Source organism: Triticum dicoccoides, chromosome 6A (genome assembly GCF_002162155.2).
Source record: "Triticum dicoccoides isolate Atlit2015 ecotype Zavitan chromosome 6A, WEW_v2.0, whole genome shotgun sequence".
Taxonomy (NCBI): Eukaryota; Viridiplantae; Streptophyta; class Magnoliopsida; order Poales; family Poaceae; genus Triticum; species Triticum dicoccoides.
In genome coordinates this window covers 573412067-573432708 of record NC_041390.1, presented here as the reverse complement: position 1 = coordinate 573432708, position 20642 = coordinate 573412067, and the positions used below count along the sequence as shown (strand labels likewise).

The 20642-nt window shown below is 47.5% G+C and overlaps 1 protein-coding gene across 1 annotated transcript; it reads left to right on the top strand.

The window, feature by feature from the left end:
- Window positions 1-15755: 15755 nt before the first annotated feature.
- LOC119318063 (auxin-responsive protein SAUR32-like) lies at window positions 15756-16750 on the top strand. Its single transcript, XM_037592568.1, has one exon. The coding sequence runs from the start codon at window positions 15898-15900 to the stop codon at window positions 16249-16251; it is 354 nt and encodes a 117-aa protein (XP_037448465.1). The 5' UTR covers window positions 15756-15897; the 3' UTR covers window positions 16252-16750.
- The last annotated feature ends 3892 nt before the right edge of the window (window positions 16751-20642 follow it).

The following is a 20642-nucleotide window of genomic DNA, read 5'->3' as shown; positions in this document are numbered from 1 at the left end:
TTGGCTTCGTCGGCTCTTGAATAACTTACCGGTTGTTGAGAAACCTGTACCGGGTATCCTTATGAACTGCGACAATCAAATCGTGATCACGAAAGTGAGCAGCTCAAAGGATAACATGAAGTCATTAAGACACGTTCATAGAAGGTTAAAGTCTGTCAGGAAAATAAAAAACTCCGGAGTTATTGCATTGGATTATATCCAAACGTCTAAAAATCTGGCAGATTCTTTTACTAAGGGTCTATCACGTAATGTGATAGATAATGCATCGAGGGAGATATGTATGAGACCCACAATATGAGTTGTTCACAGTGGTAACCTATTCTTTATGATCGGACATCTCATGAATTAGATGTGGAAGACAAGCTGTTGGTCAACTGAGAGGAGAGTATCCTTACTATCAACAATACCACTCCATGAAGATGCAATACTCTTCTAATCTGCATGCCAGGTTGATGTATATCTTAATGTGTTCTAAGTGGCTCATTTAAGTAGAGATGTTATCCTGCAGAACATCTTTTGAAGAACACACCTATATAAGTCTGATTGTCAAATGTCGCAATCTATGAGAGTAGGGTTCTCTCTAGTAAACTCATGAAAGGTTTCGGAGTATGACGCATAACCTCCACCCGCGGGGAAGACCCACGGTAGCCACGTATCGGTCAAGGCTTTATGTGAAGTTAGATTCGTAGAAAACTTGCAGTTCAAGGCCCAGTCCACTGTTCAAGTTGCTTAGTACTGTAGCATAGAGTTTTAGGTGGAAGTTCAACTTAACAGTCTCCACCGCAGTACCGATATATAAAACAGTGTTTTGGAACTAAAGGCAAAATTCTATGTGCCTCTAGGATCTGGTGGGGATTGCTGGAATTTTATCTATTAATGGGCCAGCCCAATAACAATTTCAGAAATTCCTAATAAATTCTAGAGGCCCACTTAGCCCATTTGTGCAAGGCAAGGGATACTATTAAAGTTTAGTCTCACATTGCTAGTTTAGAGGGAGTTGGACCTTTTTATAAAGGAGGTTCTTTTTCCATATGTATGAGCATGAGAATAAGAGGGACATCCACATGCGCTTCTCCTCCGCCGCCCGCCTCGCCTCGTCACGACACGCCGCGCCGCGCCGCGCCGCGGGTTGCGGGAATGAGCCGAGCCGCTTCGTCTCCCTCCGTTGCTTCACCTCCCGCCGCAGCCAGTTCGCGTCCTTCTCCTGTGCCTACATAAGAGAGGTCGCTCCTCTCCAGAGAGACACACCAGAAGCTCCTCTTCCTCTCGCCACAAAGTTTCAAGCACTGCGCTGCTGCTACATTCTTCCCCACCCCGTCTTGCGGCGTGCACCGCAGGTCGGGACAGCAGGCCTCCGGAACCGCACCTTTTGAGTCATGTATGGGAGAAGGGTGATAAGATTTTTGGGGAGCGCTCCACGCGACTACTGGCTTCTTCATCACGGACTCCGACGACTACTTCCCCGACGACGACTTCTTCCCCGACATCGACTACCTCGGCGACGACATGGCTGGAGAGGATGTCGACCCCAAGTCCAGTGCTTCAGCCGCTGCTGTCCCGTACGTGTTCTTGCTCTTTTTGTTAGATGTCATGACACAGTTCTTTGCTTTAGTTTCTGCCCTACATATGTTAAGTTCTACTTCATGTATGCAACTTCATCTAGTGTCTGTTCTAAATGTGTTTAGTTCAAGTTCATATATGCAGATGCTTTTTACCTTCTCTCTGTCAGAACGCATGACTTGTTTTATCTCTACTATATTAGTCATGCTTTATCTAGTATTTCTATTAATAAAATCATTTGGTAATTACTCATATTTCCAACAGTTCATGGCAGAACTGTTTATCAATAAGAGTTGACTAAGATTAGCAAAACGTTTGTCCATCATGTCATACGTGCTTGTGAGGTCGTGAGGCAGCCTAGCAGTATGAACACGCGCATTTCTCCCGGTGATTCTGATGGTGCAATGATCCGACCGGTCGGTAATGTTCTTGGCCCAAGATCGGCGACGGCGACACGGCTAGTCCCATCGCCTGTAGGAGGTTCAGAGCTCAGTGGCTGGGATCGACACGGCTTGTTCAATCGATCAGTTAAATCGAGGCGACGGGTAGATGGGACGGGGGCCGTGCTCCGCCGGGCAGGCGCACAAGCACAAACCTGTGGCGCCAGCCACGCATTCTCCCGCTTGCAAGCTAGTGGCAGCCAGCGTGCTAAGGTCTTGTACATTGGGAGATGCTTAGAAAGGTGTTTAGAAAATTAAATTAAGTTTTTGTGAAGCATCGATGCTAATTTCTACACAAAAAAATACTCGAGATTTTGTGTTTATTTTTTACAAATAAATACTGGTGTTTAAGAAAATTCTGGTTTATTTTTTTAAACACCTCTTCTAAGCACCTCTCATTGTACAAGGCCTAAGCTCGAGATTTTGCTGAATGGACCGTTGCTGAATTTCCACTACCGGCGTTGCAAATTGCATGGAACGGAGTTGCTGCTTCGCTCGCACGGCGCCCGCAGCTTCCGCATGCATGCATGCATGCACTTGTCTGGTCATCGTCACGCTGTCTTGTACTCCACGGTCGCGAACGCGCTATGGTGATCACGCACGCAAGTTCATCCATGCGATCGATGGTGTGGTGTGGTTTCTTGTAGGTGAAGTACTAGAATGACTCGGACTGGAAAAGAGTTACTGCGGCCGGGCGCACCAAGTTGATTGATCGGTCGCGCGACGTCGCCTCCCCCTTTTTATCGTGGCGGTCGAGCTCGATGGATCGATGGATCGCTTTTCACCCGGCGCGAGAGCGAAACAAGTACCAAAATGAGCCACTTTTTTTCGTACTAATAGATAAACAAAGTACTAGTACTAACAAACTCAAAGTTTATCTAGGTGGCACGCGCAAACTCAAGACCTAATTAAAGTACGTTAACTTAAGCACCACCCAGATCATTTGTAATCCAGTGGAGACAAGTATACCCTGTAAGTGCCGCATAAACTTTGCCTCCGGCGCCATCCATTGGTTACCCGATGAGATCGATGCGGTGGTGATTCGCTTTGCTTTGCCCGGCGCGCGCACCGCAGACCGCACCATGCATGCGGCCATGTCCATGCCGGCCTGCTCCCCGGCCCGGCGCCGACTCAACGAGAGCAATCCACCGCACCGTACGTACGGGTCCCGGCGCGCACTACACACTGATCCACAGGCAAGGCGCGCGGCCGTGTAGGTCCCTCGATCGGCTAGGAAGGGAGGCGCCGAGCCCAGCTCGTGCGCGTGCGTCGGGCGCCTGTCCCGATGGCTGTCGCGGGCGCGACCGCGACGTCAGAGCACGCACGCGCCACGTCCATCCGTCGCCGTCCATGTCCATCTCAAGATGGCAACAGGGACGAAACTCATCGGGGTTTGCCTTTTCAAACCCATCCCCATGAGACAATCGTAAACCCGTCCCCGTCCTCGTCACCGTGTGCGGTGCTAGTTTTCTGCCCGTCCCTTAAACCCATCGTGTTTCGGGGAACCCACGGGGAACCCACAATAAAATTAAAATATTTAAACAAGCATAGTGGCGATAAAGAATAACATTTCAGCAGCAAAATAAGCACATTTCAGCAGCATAGCTTGAGTAACTTTCGATAAAAAACAATAGTAGATGGTTCAACAACTATATAAGTTCTGAAATAGAACTAATAGTTCACAAATCATGACATCTTTCACATCTCCAAGCCTCCAAACGACCATCTTCAAATCTTCCAATGCCAAATCAAAGTGCCAAGTACTAGGAAAGATCAAAACTCGCTCAAGCTAAAGTTAAACATGAGAAAAATATGCAGATTAGTATATGAAATTTGCAAGTACCTGCACTTCACCTGCATTCCCTCTTGAATGTCTTGAAGATAAGTCCAAAAGCTTTGTCCTTATTCATTGTCAGCATCTATGAGAATCAAATAAGTAGTACTCCCTCCATTCCAAAATATAGTGCGCCCGCGTTTCCCGAGGTTCAACTTTGACCATAAATTTAACCAACGAGACCAACTGCGGCGGGAGAAAAAAATTATATAATTGAAAACTTCTTTCAAATACGAATTCACTGATATAATTTATTGTGGGTTCCTCTATCCACAATGTATCAGTGAATTCGTATTCGAAAGAAGTTTTCAATTATATAATTTTTTCTCCCGCCGCAGTTGGTCTCGTTGGTTAAATTTATGGTCAAAGTTGGACCTCGGGAAGCGCGAGCGCACTATATTTTGAAATAGAGGGAGTAACGAACACCTTATGAAACATTGCAGCAAGATAATGATAAACTTTATGATGATATGTAAAGAAAGACACACCTTTATATTTGTTTCTTATCCAATTTTGTGAACACATCAAGGCTTCTAAGATTACGGGGGTAAGACGACTACGGTGATAAAAAAAATAATGTAATTTCGCGGGTATTGCCGGGTTTCGGATTCGGGGACTACCGAAACGGGTGTAAACCCACGAAACGTGTCGGGTTGTATAATGTGCCCAACAACAGCCCGCGAGGATGAAAAGATGCCCATTCCCGTCCCTTAATAGGGTAAAAACCCACGGGGACGCGGGTTTCGGGGCCCCATTGCCATCTGGATGTCCATCTACATCTACGCTACGGTGGCGTGCCCGCACCTGCCTAGCTTATCCCGTCGTCGTGGTACTACTAACGCGCATGGATCGACAATGGATGATGGATGGACACCGGCCCGGACGGGCCCCGGTGAGTTGCATGCGCCGGGGCATGGAATCACGCATGCAACCAGCCGGTCTGGCTAGGGGCTGGTGGTCAGGGAATTATGCCGTCGGACTCGTATCGAGGTGGATGCCGGTGCCGGGTGCGGCTGGCCCCCAGTCCCAGCCGTGTGGCCGTGGTCGAGGTTTTTGTTTTGGCGTGGTCGAGGGTTTTTCTCATTGGCTATTCGAGCGCACAACGGTCGGGACAGTTTAATTTCAGGTTTTTTGGTTTGTGACGAAGATTGCCACATTTAAGATTAGGCAAGTTTAAAAATCTGATCAAATATAAAAAACCCTGAGACGGGTTGTGTGAAAATTAATGGCGGCAAGGTCGGTGGAGGTCGCCAGCGAAGTTCGCGGCGAAGGTGGCGGCGTCCGGCGAGAGAGAAGGCGACAGAGGAGAGCACCGGCGAGCAGGCGCACGGCGGCGGGCGCGTCTCTGGCGGCGGCGGCTTGGGCCCGGGCGGGCCGGATCTGGGCGCCGCGGGCCGCGGTGGTGAGGGAGCTGGCTGGGGACGCGTGGAGGCACGCGATTGGAAGAGAACGGCGGCGGGGGTGATGTGGCATCTCCTCATTGGCCGGAGTGAGGTGGCCGGGCGGGGTGGACATGTCCGGCCGGTGAGGACGCGTCCGGCGGCGCGCGGGGAGGAATTTTAGGGTTTGGACTGCGGGATTTTCGGAGGAAGACACATATTTATAGGTAGAGGGAGCTAGGAGAGTCCAAATGAGGTGCGGTTTTCGGCCACGCGACCGTGATCGAACGATCTAGATGATGGAGAAGGCTTAGGTGGGTTTTGGGCCACTTTGAAAGGGTGTTGGGCTGCAACACACACGAGGCCTTTTCGGTCCCTCGGTTAACCGTTGGAGTATCAAACGAAGTCCAAATGATACGAAACTTGACAAGCGGTCTACCGGTAGTAAACCAAGGCCGCTTGGCAAGTCTCGGTCCAATCCGGAAGTATTTAATTCCCACACACGAGAAGAAGGTAGAAATGACCACCGGAGAAGAACGGAGCGCCGGATTGCAAAACGGACAACGGGAAGAAATGCTCGGATGCATGAGACGAACATGTATATAAATGAAATGCACATGATGACATGATATGCAAAGCATGACACGCAAGCAATGACAAGGCAACAACAACGAATAACTAGAGGACACCTGGCACATCGGTCTCGGAGCGTTACAACACTCCACCATTACGAGAGGATCTCGTCCCGAGATCTAGAATGGCACCGGAGGGACAACGGAAGAGAAAGAGAAGAGGTAAGACTAAGTTGCTTCTTTCACAAACGAGTGAAACCAAAGAACCTTGAAAAGGTTACACAAATTCGAGAAAAGAATACAACGAAGGTGAACAAGGTCGAAAACACTCCGTTAGAAAAGAGGGACAAAGAACATTGCGAAAACCTTGAGGTTGAAGGGAAGATATATATTGAAAACACGCCGGTTAAGGAAGGGGATCAAGGAAGACCAAATTCGAACAGCACTCCGGTTAAAAAGAGATGAAAGACTAGATAGGAAGAAAAGAGCTTGAGCAGAGGACACGACACTCCGGTTAAATGGATAAGCACGAAAAGAACATGATCTTTGACAAACGAGATGATGGGTTGAAAAGAGCAACATCACAATGCCTCCGGAACGAAAGAATAGAATATAGATAATTGAAATAAAAGAATGGAGAAGCAAATGCCAACTTCTGTCACAAAAAGAGTTTGAGAAGGCATCCTTAGGAGAAGGGTCGAACGGAGTTGTTGGAACACCAACAACGAAAAGAATAATCTTGATATGGTCTTATGGCATACATCTCAAATTATGAGCTGACAACCTGCCACTCACGGGAAGAAGAATTGGATTGATATGAACAAGGAGATGAGAAAGCTTATTCACCGGAAGGATAAAAGAAGAACTTGGGTCATTTATAAGCACCATAAATAGCAACAATCCTTAGGGAAAGCTTTAGGTGAAACATGACACCAGATAACTCCAACGAAGAGGTTGGTGGATTTGAAATACCTCATTCTTAACAACATGTGAATCATGAACTCAAATTATCAAGAATGATGTAAAACCACCTCCAAAGATACGGTAGAAAGAAATTGTACTCCGGTTAGCAAGATGAAGAAAACTTGAGCTCCTCGGAAAAGAATCTTGATGAACACTTCGAGAAGGAATTAATTCTTGATGAACCGTCATGTAAAACCTTCATGAAGAACTCCGGTAAAACAAAAGGAATGATCAATCGAAAAGAAAGGCCTTGCAATGATTAGATGAAGCTTTGCGACGAGATAAAGTGGAAACTTGGAACTCCGGAAGGAAAGACAAAGCATCTCAAACCAAGAATGTGGTATGATGAACCACTCCAGAATAAAGAATTAATCCCTTGTATGAAACAATAATAAGGATTACGTTATGCGTATCCTTCATCAATTTAGATAGATGACAAGCAACGGATTTGACATACTACTTATCCTCGTAGAAAGATTAAGATAGATGTAGCGCAAACTTGAGAAAGTCTTCAACGATCCACCGGTAGAATTTGAAAAGCATGAATGCATTGATATGATAACAAGGTAAGAAGAATCTTGAACGAACCACCATAAGAATTGAAAAAGAACGAATAAAAGATAATGAATCACCGGGAAGATTTTGCAAATGTACGATGATGCTCGAGAGAATCTAGATACATGAGAACGAAGGGATCACGAACTAATTAGAGATCACTTGAACGAAGCACCGGTAAGATTTGGAGAACCATAGCTGAAAGCTGAGAATGAATAAATTCTGAGATGATGGGCTCCGGAGAAACAAACTGAAAAGAATCTTGAATTGCTCCGGATGGGTGAAAAGAATTCTCACGATCAAAACAATTACGAGAGGATGGCAACAAGCTAGAATCACGAATCTTGAAGAGAATGGAGCAAGATTAAAGAGAAACTCTTCTTCGGTCTTCAAAAGATGAGAATGACAACGAGAAACACCACCAAGAATTATTGAGGCACCGGAATAAAGAAGAATATAAAGTTGAATCAACAATGAAATGAATTTGAAAGATCTTGGAGAAAGACATTTAACTGATGATAAATCATACTTACGTCAAACTTCGAAAGGAAATTTTGAGGATAGCTCCGGGAAAATAGGAAGAGTCAGGTAAGATCCTGGGAAAAGACCTGTGGGTTAGGGCCCACTCAAAGAAACACCGTTGAATGATTTAAAAGAGAGGATTAACCGGTTGAGAAGGCATTTGAAACACAGAAAAGAATATGATCGACACCGAAAGCTTGAATTGGATCCACCGGAAAAGAATGGAGAATATTGAACTAGTAGATCATCTTCATGAGAACCACCGGGTAAGAACATGAAGGAAATAGAATGGAGGGACTTCCATCAATAAAAATGGATAGTTGATTAAGAAATTCGAGTCCTCGAAGAAAAAGGGTGGGAGGGCGGGAAAACAAAGGCAGCTTGGGACGAATGAAATGAACACCGTTGAGAAGAACTGATACTTGATCTTGCGGTTGTTGAAATGATCGGATCCACTTGAAGAGAAACACACCAGTGAAAAAGGATTGACATGACAATCTCAATAAACGAGAAGGATTAGTATTCACATAGGAATATGAGAACACCACTTGGAAAAGGTATGGAATCAACATTTGACTTCGAAGCAACTCGAATACCACAACTCAAAACAAAAACAAAGTATTGGCTAGCAGAATAAGCCGGAACAAACATATGATAGAGATTTCGTTCGAAGTTTTTGTGGTGGGGCTTACACGGGCTCGATCGTACATCACCATCATGTACAAGGCAGTGCACATGAGATACGAAGCGTCCCCGAGTTGGCATAGCCAAGGACTCTTTAAGACACAACGAGACCACTGTAAAACCGACCGTGGATAGGCGGACCACTAGACGTCGAGCCCCAATTTCATATCATGCATCTGTCGGAAAGATATCCTAAGAGCTACTTGATTTCCCACCTATGAAACTCCCGAACCTTTCCGGTTATGCAATCAGGTGTTGGGGATACAGGGGAAGCATAATATCTCACCCAATTCTAGCAAATCCTACATCCAGCTATATCCATTCGTCAACACATAACCAAGAAACCTTCGGAAATCATCTACCTCAACCTTCGAAAAACATCCGTTATACAAGTTATGGCGATACTCCTGAACTCCCGCCCTAGTACTGGGTGGCGTCGAGGTTATCTCACCAACAAACTGCATAAAAGAGATTTTCGATGTCGGCGTACTAACTCAGGTATTCGAGAATTGCAATGATAAAATTATGACGACAACACCTCAGAGCTCAACTCCCCGGGACACTTCCACAAAACCCCTGACAGGAGGCACCAAGACAATGTTCTCATCATAAAACCATCGGAACAATTACAAGATACCCGCGTGATCCTAATTTTTTTAGTGAAATTTGGGAAGAGAAGAGTCAATACTCTATGTCAGGATGCCTTACCAGAGCGATGAGGAGACTGGGAAGTAAAAAGAATCCTAAACTCTCCGATGTATAATTCCTAAATGACTCAAAACATTTTTTAGACACAACTCAGCCGCTAAAAACGATCAAGCAATGGGGCTCCTAAGGTCGGGGGAGTCTCTGATACCAACTTGTAACACCCTCGATGCGGCTATATCTCCCACATGTCGAAGCACGACTTAGAGGCATAACCGCATTGAAAGCAATGTCGCAAGTGAGGTAATCTTCGCAAACAACCCATGTAATACATAAGGGAAAAAGAGATACATAGTTGGCTTACAATCGCCACTTCACACAATACATAAATAAAGCATTACATCATCCAGATACAAACAAGGTCCGACTACGGAACCAAAATAAAAGAAGAACCCCAAAAGTGACAAAGGTCCCCGATCGACCCCAACTGGGCTCCACTACTGATCCACTAGAACGAAACAACACAAAGGACAAGATCTTCAACGAGCTCCTCCTGAGCTTGGTTGCGTCATCTGCACGGACTCAACGGCACCTGCAAACTGGTTTTGGAAGTATCTGTGAGCCACGGGGACTCAGCAATCTCGCACCCTCACGATCAAGACTATTTAAGCTTATGGGTAAGGTAAAGGTAATATGTGGAGCTGCAGCAAGCGACTAGCATATATGGTGGCTAACCTGTTCGCAAAAGAGAGCGAGAAGAGACGGCAAAGCAACGATTGAGAAACTATGCTCAAGAAGTGATCCTAGAACAACCTACGTCAAACATAACTCCAACACCGTGTTCACTTCCCGGACTCCGCCGGAAAGAGACCATCACGGTAACACACGCTGTTGATTCATTTTAATTAAGGTCAACTTCAGGTTTTCTACAACCGGACATTAACAAATTCCCATCTGCCCATAACCGTGGGCACGGCTTTCGAAAGTTCAAATCCCTACAGGGGTGTCCCAACTTAGCCCATGACAAGCTCTCACGGTCAACGAAGGAATAGACCTCCTCCCGAGACATTCCGATCAGACACGGTATCCCGGTACAACAAGACATCCTCGACAATGATAAAACAAGACCAACAAGACCGCCCGATGCGCCGACATCCTGATGGGAGCTGCACATATCTCGTTCTCAGGGCAACACCGGATGAACACTACGTACAGCTAAAACCAGCCCTCAAGTTTCCCTGAGGTGGCGCCGCAAGTGGCTCTAGTTTGGACCAACACTTAGACAAGCACTGGCCCGGGGGGGTTAAAATAAAGATGACCCTCGGGATGCGCGACTCCCAAGGGAAAAAGGCTAGGTGGCAAATGGTAAAACCAAGGTTGGGCCTTGCTGGAGGAGTTTTATTCAAAGCGAACTGTCAAGGGGTTCCCATTATAACCCAACCGCATAAGGAACGCAAAATCCGGGAACATAACACCGATATGACGGAAACTAGGGCGGCAAGAGTGGAACAAAACACCAGGCATAAGGCCGAGCCTTCCACCCTTTACCAAGTATATAGATGCATTAATTAAATAAGATATATCGTGATATCCCAACAAAATATCCATGTTCCAACATGGAACAAGCTTCAAACTCCACCTGCAACTAACAACGCTATAAGAGGGGCTGAGCAAAGCGGTAACATAGCCAAACAACGGTTTGCTAGGACAAGGTGGGTTAGAGGCTTGGTTCAACAATATGGGAGGCATGATAAGCAAGTGGTAGGTATCACAACATAGGCATAGCAAAAGAGCGAGCAACTGAGCAAGCAAAGATAGAAGTGATTCCGAGGGTATGATCATCTTGCCTGAAATCCCGCAAGGAAGAAGAACGAGTCCATGAAGAAGACAAACGGAACGTAGATGAACGGGTCCTCACAAACGTGACGTTATCGGAACCAACCCGAAGAGCAAACACCGGAAAAGAAGCACACAACATAGTAAACAACCAACACATGAACATGGTATGATATTGCGGGATGCGGTATGTGATGCATATGCATGATTTGCAAGGGAATGAATGAACCTAGCCTCTACTTGGAAATCCAAGTGTGCCACTAGAAATTTGAGATGAAATCGTTTGAAAACGATATAAAGATCACCAGAATCGGAGTTACGGTTTGGAAATGGCAAGCAATTCAAATATGACACCGGTCTGCGATTTACAGCAAGTAGCCATCTAAATGCAATGAGATGAACATGCTACAGCACCCAAACATGGCAACAAAATACATGGCAGGGATGCATTCAAGATGTTTAACAAAAGTCTAGCACTGAGCTACGGCCAATTCATCCATTAACAGGTTCAAACAAGCATGGCAAAAATGCATATGCTAAACAAATCTCAGACTTAGTGAAATTAACACTTGTCTGGAATTTCAGATCAGATAGCACTCTTCGGAGCATCAAAAAACTACATGCTACAGGACCTGAACATGGCAAAGTAAAGCATTGAATGGAGCTACTCAAAGAGCTTAACAAAAGTCCCTTAGTGACCTTGAGCCAAAAGGGATCAGAAAATACAATTGCAAGCATGTGAACATGGCAAAAACATAATCAGTTCTCAGACTTGGTGAAAACTGGCACACGCTGAAATAAAACTCAAGTAGGCATGTTTACGAGCTCGATGCATTCACTACGGTGCAAGACATGAAAAGCTAAGCATACATCTATCAAGAACACATAAAATGCAAGGTAGACATGACAAGAACAATAGCATAGCATGCACGAATCAACTACAACACCATCGGCAAAATTGCAAACAAGTTGACAATCTGCCCAGATTCACAAAGTAGCAAAAGTAGAGCTCGATTGACTCAAGATAGGGTGCTCCATAATCGCAAACAAAGACATGGATGGATAGAGCACTATAAGATAAACAAAACATCCTTACTGATCATCCTTAAAAGAGGCACGGATCACTAGGAAACAACATGAACATATGACAACATGAGATAAACAGCTCAAGAACTTAGTGGAATTGCTAAGTCCCTGAAATCAGAATTACCAAGTGCACCACTTTGCAAGCTTGTGCTAGTCATCACACACATCACAAAAATACATGGGTTGCACCTCTGGAAAGATGACAAAACCCTTAACAAAACATATGTAGAACTCATGGGCATATCATGCACACATTAATCATGGCAAAAATGACAAAAAGCTAAATGGAGTAGCAGATCTGACAATAATCTCAAGTAGCACTCTTCCAACAGCATTTCGGGCATCAAGATGAACTCAAATGAAAATGATGCAACAGAATGAAATGATGTACTCTCTGAGATGAACATTTTGATATGCTATATGCATGAATCGGAGCTACGGATGCAAAGATACGACATGATGAACATGGGCACTTGGATCTGGGAATCTCGGGGACTTGGTAGAATTTCATCGAGCGTCAAATAGTTATGAGTCGCACGGGCGGGATTTAGTCGGGCTGCTCACCACTGGGCCGAGCCCAAAACGAAGAAGAAGCAAGGCAGGCCTAGCGAGGCCGGTGCGTTGGGCCAAAGACGGGGCCCGCGAAGAGGTCAACGGGGACGCGTGGATCGGGCTCCTCCCGATCGAGCGAGGCGGCGGCCACTCCGGTGCTCCGGCGACGGCGAGCGGCGACGGACGAAGGGCGTCGGAGGGCGAGGGATCCGGCGGTGGCGGCTCTGTTCCCGGGCGAAACCGACGATGGGAGGCGAGGCCAGCATCGAGAGAGCTCCGCTCCGGCGAATCCCCATGGCGGCGAGGTCGGTGGAGGTCGCCGGCGAAGTTCGCGGCGAAGGTGGCGGCGTCCGGCGAGGGAGAAGGCGGCGAAGGAGAGCACCGGCGAGCAGGCGCACGGCGGCGGGCGCGTCTCGGGCGGCGGCGGCTTGGGCCCGGGCGGGCCGGATCTGGGCGCCGCGGGCCGCGGTGGTGAGGGAGCTGGCTGGGGACGCGTGGAGGCGCGCGATTGGAAGAGAGCAGCGGCGGGGGTGATGTGGCATCTCCTCATTGGCCGGAGTGAGGTGGCCGGGCGGGGTGGACATGTCCGGCCGGTGAGGACGCGTCCGACGGCGCACGGGGAGGAATTTTAGGGTTTGAACTGCGGGATTTTCGGAGGGAGACACATATTTATAGGTAGAGGGAGCTAGGAGAGTCCAAATGAGGTGCGGTTTTCGGCCACGCGATCGTGATCGAACGGTCTAGATGATGGAGAAGGCTTAGGTGGGTTTTGGGCCACTTTGAAAGGGTGTTGGGCTGCAACACACACGAGGCCTTTTCGGTCCCTCGGTTAACCGTTGGAGTATCAAACGAAGTCCAAATGATACGAAACTTGACAGGCGGTCTACCGGTAGTAAATCAAGGCCGCTTGGCAAGTCTCGGTCCAATCCGGAAATGTTTAATTCCCACGCATGAGAAGAAGGTAGAAATGACCATCAGAGGAGAACGGAGCGCCGGATTGCAAAACGGACAACAGGAAGAAATGCTCGGATGCATGAGACAAACATGTATGCAAATGAAATGCACATGATGACATGATATGCAAAGCATGACACGCAAGCAATGACAAGGCAACAACAGCGAATAACTAGAGGACACCTGGCACATCGGTCTCGGGGCGTTACACTTATGCTTGCCAACTTGTGGCTTTCATTTTATTCAACTAACCTAAGGCAAACTTAGCAAAAATATGTGCCAAAGTATGGCAATGCAAGGGCTAGAACCAAACAACCCCTTCGTCTTCTATGATCTCCTTCGGGTCTATGATTTTTCTCAGGTTGGTAGACAGCTAGGCGTCAAGTGGGGAAGTGTCCTATTACATTTATTTTTGAGAGGGCCTATAGTTTTATAAAAGGCAGATGATAAATAATAGGAAATTCAGACAAACTCTCACCACGGCCTTGTAAAAAAACCTACACTGCCGTGCTCGTGCTCCACACGTAGCTTCTTTGTCGCCACCACGAGCTCTCTGCGCCACCACCGATCATTGTCGCACCGTAATCGCCGAGATCCGTGGGCTGTTGTCGCAACACTATTGCCGAGAAAATATCTCGGGGGAGAGATAGCATTTGACTGGGGTGGGGAGTGGGGAAGTGGGTAGGGAAAATTATACACGAGCCGCGAGAGGGGTGACTGGGTGAGATGCAGAATGACACTACCGTTCGCTCAATTCAGCCCCAGAGGGAACGATTCTGTGATGACGACGTGGCACTAGTCATGGTGATGAGATCCGTGCAGAGCATCTAGCAGCTGTCGACGTGTTCGCTCAGAATTGTTAAAAAACTGACGCCATTTCTATAAATTTTACCAAATGAAATACATCCTAATCATATTGACACGATACCTACAAAACGTCCCAATGAAGGATGCGCCCGAGGACGAGCCGACACCATCCTCGCCGGTGCATCGCACCATGATCATCCCCGTGCCCATAAGATGGACATGGTGAGGGAGGAGCAGTTCCGGAAGGCGCAGGCCGACGCCGCCTACAATCGTCAGCTCCTCCAGGAACACCAGTGGGCGGATGAGCAGCTCAACGTCGGCAGGGAGATCGCACCGAACACAGACGTGGCGGAGCAGGCGGCGTTGCTCGAATCCTACCGCTCCGCCTGCGAGATCCGCCTCACCCGTTGGCGATACCACCAGCATCAGGCGGAACTGGTGGCCGCCTACAAGGAGTTCGATGAGGCGGCGGATGAGGTGTGGGGCAAGACCGACGAGGAGGAGGACAATACCGGCTCCGCCGAGGCCACGGCCTGCCGCCACGACCACGAAGTCGACATGTCTGCCGGCGCCGCCGGCAGCGATGAAGAGTAGTGCACGGCAGGTCGCCGCTGTTCGGGTCCCAAGAAGGCTATCGCTGCTCCCCTTTGGTTGAAGCCAAGTTTGGTGGGCTGAACATCGTTGACTGATTAGACGCTTGGCGGCGACATGAAGACGGGCAGTTTCACTTCCTGAGGCTCCGAAGGTGAAGGTTACGAAGGCAGTGCTGAAGAGCGCCGAGACGAAACTGGAGGAGATGAAGGTTCAACTCTCGGGGCTCATGACAGGACATGGGGAACGAGCGCCGGTGATCATTTAGTTTAAATATATAATAAAAGTATGTTCGAAATTATACCTTCAGAGTCGGACGAGCTCCGCTTTTAATTGAAGTATGTTCGAGATGTAATAAATTTCATCATGATTATATGAAATCCGTCGTGTTTATATGAAAATCCGCTCACTTTGTACAAATTTTGTCTGGTTGATTTAAAATATTATTAAAATATATGCGGATAGTGTTGGATGACGATATTCGACGTGAGTCCGCCGACGGATACCGGACGAACCTAACCCGATTATTCCGACAGGCCGCCGTGTCAGCGACGCAGGCAATCCATCACTCGCCGTCCCGACCCGACACGCAAGCTCCCGAGGCCGGGTTCCGTAGCACAGGACGCCGTACGTACAGGCTCCGGCGCACGGGTGCGCCACGCACCGCCGGCTTAATCTTCTAATCTAATCTCCTCCCGGTCCCGGCCCGCTCGAGCCAAGCAGAGGCAGTCCTATAAAAACCACCGCGAGTGCCGCGAAGCACACCGCACCACACCCACACACGCACACCTCTCGCTCGGCTCTTTGGCTCTAGCTAGCTCTGCTATCGAGCAGTAACTTCGCGGCAGCAGCGGCGCCGGCAGCGAGGGCGAGAGCTCGGCTGCAGTTGGGCCACCGGCGAGGGAGCTGCCATCGTCATGCAAGGGGACCAGGCGGAGAAGAAGGGGAAGGTGAAGAAGGGGTGGCTGGCGGTGCGGGTCGGCCAGGCGGAGCAGCAAGGCGACGGGTTCCGACGGTTCGTCATCCCCATCGCCTACCTCTACCACCCGCTCTTCCAGAGCCTGCTGGAGGCGGCCCGGGACACGTATGGCTACAACTCGGCCGGCCCGCTCCGGCTGCCCTGCTCCGTCGATGAGTTCCTCCGCCTGCGCGCGCTCGTCGACCGGGAGACGGCGCACTCATCCTCGCACCGCGTGCACGTGCACGCCGGCGGCCACCAGCAGCACGGCTACTCCTTCGCCCCGTGCACCCGCGCCAGAGTCACCTCCTGATCGATCATCCATCTTCGAGCTCCGGCCGGCCGGCTTTCGTCTGCTGAGCACCGGTGTCCATCTGCCTGCCGGAGACGACACACATGTACACGTACGTACGTACATAGAGAAGGGGAGAGTCGGAGAGATTCCAGATACGGAGACGCATCACGCATGAGAGGCAGCAGTAGGTGATTAGTCAGTTACCGGCGAGAGCTGGTATAGCACAGGCCAAAGATTGGATTGGCCCTTTTTGTGTTGATTGGTATCAGCTGGTCGTCTGATGAAACCAGTAGGCTTTAAGAATTTATTTTTCTATAGGATTAACATGATTTATGCTAACTAGTGAGCTAACAAGCCTGGCGTGCTTGTCAGATGTTTAAGCTATATGTGTTGGGATCCAGATGTTTTGGTCAGAGACAGGTGCTTTCCGCTTGCCGTCCAGATTTGTAACTTTACTTTGGTCATCTGTTGGGTGGTGTTGCAAGCTACAGTGGCAATGAAAAAAAATGTTTGTTCAGTTTGTAATGGTAATTGGTGTCATTGGTTGTGATTAATAGACAAGGCAGAGGTCTTGCATCTGACTCCACAGGAAACATAGCCCGCTCCTAACTCTAGCCGCCGCCGCCTCTAATCTCCTCGCCGTTGCCGGGGGATGATGGCGGCGGCGAGGCCTTCCTCCGTGGCGTTTCTAGGGCCTGGCCGCGGCGGAGTCTCGCGTGGGTGCTCCGGCCTGTTCTCGCGTTGCAGTCCCTACCATAGCGGCGAGAAGTTCTGGTGGGGGTGGCTCGGTCCGGTTGCATGTCTCGGTGTTCCTCCGACCGCGGTAGTCGTCATTCCTAGGAGCATCTCCAACAGTCGCATCAAACAAGCGCCGCGCCGGAAAAATTTTCATTTCAGCGCGCGCAACCGGTATAGTGGCTCCAACGGGCCCGTAAAAATCGCGCGCGCGACATATCTAGTTTGGCGCGCGGGCCGAAACTCTATCGCGCGCCGCTTATTAGCTGCACCCGCTCCCGCGCGCTGGCTCGCAACTCACCCCTCTCCAGCCGCGGCGCCACCGTCGCCCGCGTCATCCGGCGACCGTTCTGGCGCTTCCCCAGCCTATCCCCGCGCCGCGGCGGCTTCCTCCGCCCCCCTCTAGTCACTGCCGCCCCTCGCGCGCGTCCGTCCTCCGACGAACAGCGCCCGGGCACTCGCTGCCGCTCGGCGTCCGCAAGGTGTTCGACAAAACGCCTGCAAGGTATGTATTGCTCAAACTTCATGAATTTGGTGCATGTTGAATGTAGTTTTTATAGCATAGTATTGAATATTGTAGATGAGTTCGTCGTATGATTCTTCCGAAGAAGAATTTGATATGAAAGAGGAGGAGGACCTTGCAATGATCCTAGCTATGCACATCAATAAAAAACAAAAGCACGGTGGTTCGGTTATGTGTCGGTAGAAAATTTGAAGGGATAGGATCGATGCCCACAACAGATTGATTAGACATTATTTTGCGGAGGATCCCACATACCTCGAGTCATATTTTCGTCGCCGGTTTAGGATGAGCATCGAGTTGCTCACGCGCATTGCAGAGAAATTAGCCCGTTTTGTTGCCTCCTATCATGCCATTCGATGTCCCGCAGCGCATGATGATATTCAGAAGGATCTCATTGAGGAGTGGTGGGCATGGAATGGACGACTAAGAGCATCATGATTTGTGCGTTCGTTATTGTATTGTTGAACTATTTGTTGTGTTTATTGCACTATTTGTTGTATTGAACGATAAACTGTTTGGTTGAGTTGTATTAACGAAATTGAACTATTTATTTTTGATTTATTTTGTTTGTGTTTGATCTTTTTGCTTCTGTTTTGGAATGCATATGTTGTTTGTGCGAGAGTCGCGCGCGCTGCTGAAGCTGCGCGCGCACGCTGCATTTTAGCGAGGCTGCTGAAGCCAGTGCTGCCCGCCGCGCCAAACCAGACGATGAGTGCGCGTCAAAGTAGTTTTTAGCGCGCGGCGCGTTCGGCGGCTGTTGGAGATGCTCTAATAGCTCCTCTTCCTGGTCGAGAGGAAGTAATAATATTCTTTCTTCTCCTACTATACTGTTAAGTTGATAATATCAAGTGTTAGAGTCCCCTTATTTAATTTCTTTCTCCTTACATCTTTGCAACCATTTTAACTCTTCCGATTTCAAAAATCTATTTCATTTATCCCTAAGCTCTTTCTGCTTGAGCCTAGCGTCAACAATGATTCCAAAAAGTTCAAAGTGTTTATTATAGCATCAAGCATGTACCAAGCAGTACCATTTTTATCCCACCATCTTAATTTTCTCCTAAGCATTCTCAATTTCTACTGCCAAATCACAATGTTGGACCAGAATATCTAGCATTCCAAGGTTTAAATCCTCTATTAGTGCACAAGAATTATCATATCTAATTAGAGCGGGTTTATGATTTGTTCTCCAGTATCCAGTATTAAAGAGGTATGATCATATATCTCTCTTTCAATGAAGTAACCATTGACAAAGAGTATTTCTCTTCTCAATCTGAGCAAATTAAAATTATGTTCAATTTCTCAAAGGTTGAATCATCTAAATTATTACCCAGGTATAATTCTAGTCGGCCATGGTAACTCTCCAGGTCTAGCATGCTCAATTATAGCATTAAAAACAAAAGTCCAGTGACCATGTGTGTTCAGCTTATTCTTCTCAGAGCTCTTCCTAATAATATTGAAATCACCCGTATCATACAACGTAAAGTATTTCTCTGGTATATTCTAGAGAGTTCAACTAGAAATTCAATTTTCTCTCGGGTTGAGCAGCTCCATACACAGTAATTAAATTCCAAATCAGATGCGAACTAATCTGTGATTGAGATGGTTAGGTGGACAGTGGTATCCCCAGCTCACCAGGGTTCAAATCCTGGTGCTCGCATTTATCCTGGATTTATTTTAGGATTTCCGGCAATACGCTTTCAGTGGAAGGAGACGTTCCCGTCGACTATGAGGCGTCTACGGTGACTTCGTAAAATCTCAAGATTGTAGCGACCCGACCTCAAACGGTCAATTCTCTGTGCTTCAGTGCCATCTTTATATCGGTAATGCTGACACACACAGTACTTTGAAGGATTTATAACAGAGTAGCAATCACACACTTATTACATCGAATGTCTCAAAAGAGAACTTATTACAATTAATATGGCTTAAGGCCATCTAATACGATAACAACGGAAGGCTTGGAAGATAAAGTGAGTCCATCAACTCCAACAACATAGCTGAGCTGCACGGCAACGACCTAACGAACCTTACTCCTTGTCTGAAAAGTTTGCAACATAATACGTTGCAGCCTGAAAATGGGTCAACATATGAAATATGCTGGCAGTGTAACACAACAGAGCAAGAACAGAATAATACTATCATTACATGCATATTTGGCTGGTGGAAAGCTCTATGGTTAAAGTTTTGCGAAAAGCCAATTTTTTCCTACAACAAAGGAATAGATTTTATTTAACTATCACGGTAGTTGAAACATCATTGAGAAGGTTCCTTCAACTCAATCCCAATTAAAAGTAATTATCAACCCAACAATATTAATTTTAGACTGATGAGATACATATGATAATCCAAGTACTAGATACTCAAGATTGTCCATAACCGGGGACACGGCTAACCATGATTGGTTTATACACTCTGCAGAGGTTTGCGCACTTTTCTTCACAAGACTCGATCTCCTCCGTTGGATTTCTCGCACTACATGATGTTTGAAAAACTGATGACCGAGACACAGTTTTTCAGAAGCATTAACTCTCTACTCCGGATAGACTATACCACCTACAACCCAACTACCTGCTAGTCTACCTCTTCAAGAGTTTCACGCAACTTACTCAACTATGTTAAAGCCCATAATAGCATGTGGCTGCACACGAAAGTTTCTAGCATGAAATATCTCAGTTCCCTTTGAGCCTGGGTGGCGGACCTTAGGATTATCACACGGGTACTCCGGGATATCCTAGGACAACACTGGCTTCTTCAGGTGCCCGACAAACAATCCACCCAGATATGTATTAAAGTTGCCACCTTAAGTTGAACCATTAATTAGTAATCTCACATCTGCCATGGTGTAATGCCCTCGATGCGGCTATATCTCTCACGTGTCGAAGCACGACTTAGAGGCATAACCGCATTGAAAGCAATGTCGCAAGTGAGGTAATCTTCACACAACCCATGTAATACATAAGGGAAGGAGATACATAGTTGGCTTACAATCGCCACTTCACACAATACATGAATAAAGCATTACAACATCCAAATACAATCAAGGTCCGACTACATAACCAAAATAAAAGAAGAACCCCAAAAGCGACAAGGTCCCCGATCAACCCCAACTGGGCTCCACTACTGATCAACTAGAACGGAACGACACAAAGGA

Bases quoted from the DNA above. Each gene is read 5' to 3' on its own strand.
- LOC119318063 (XM_037592568.1), top strand. From the start codon at position 15,898: ATGCAAGGGGACCAGGCGGAGAAGAAGGGGAAGGTGAAGAAGGGGTGG.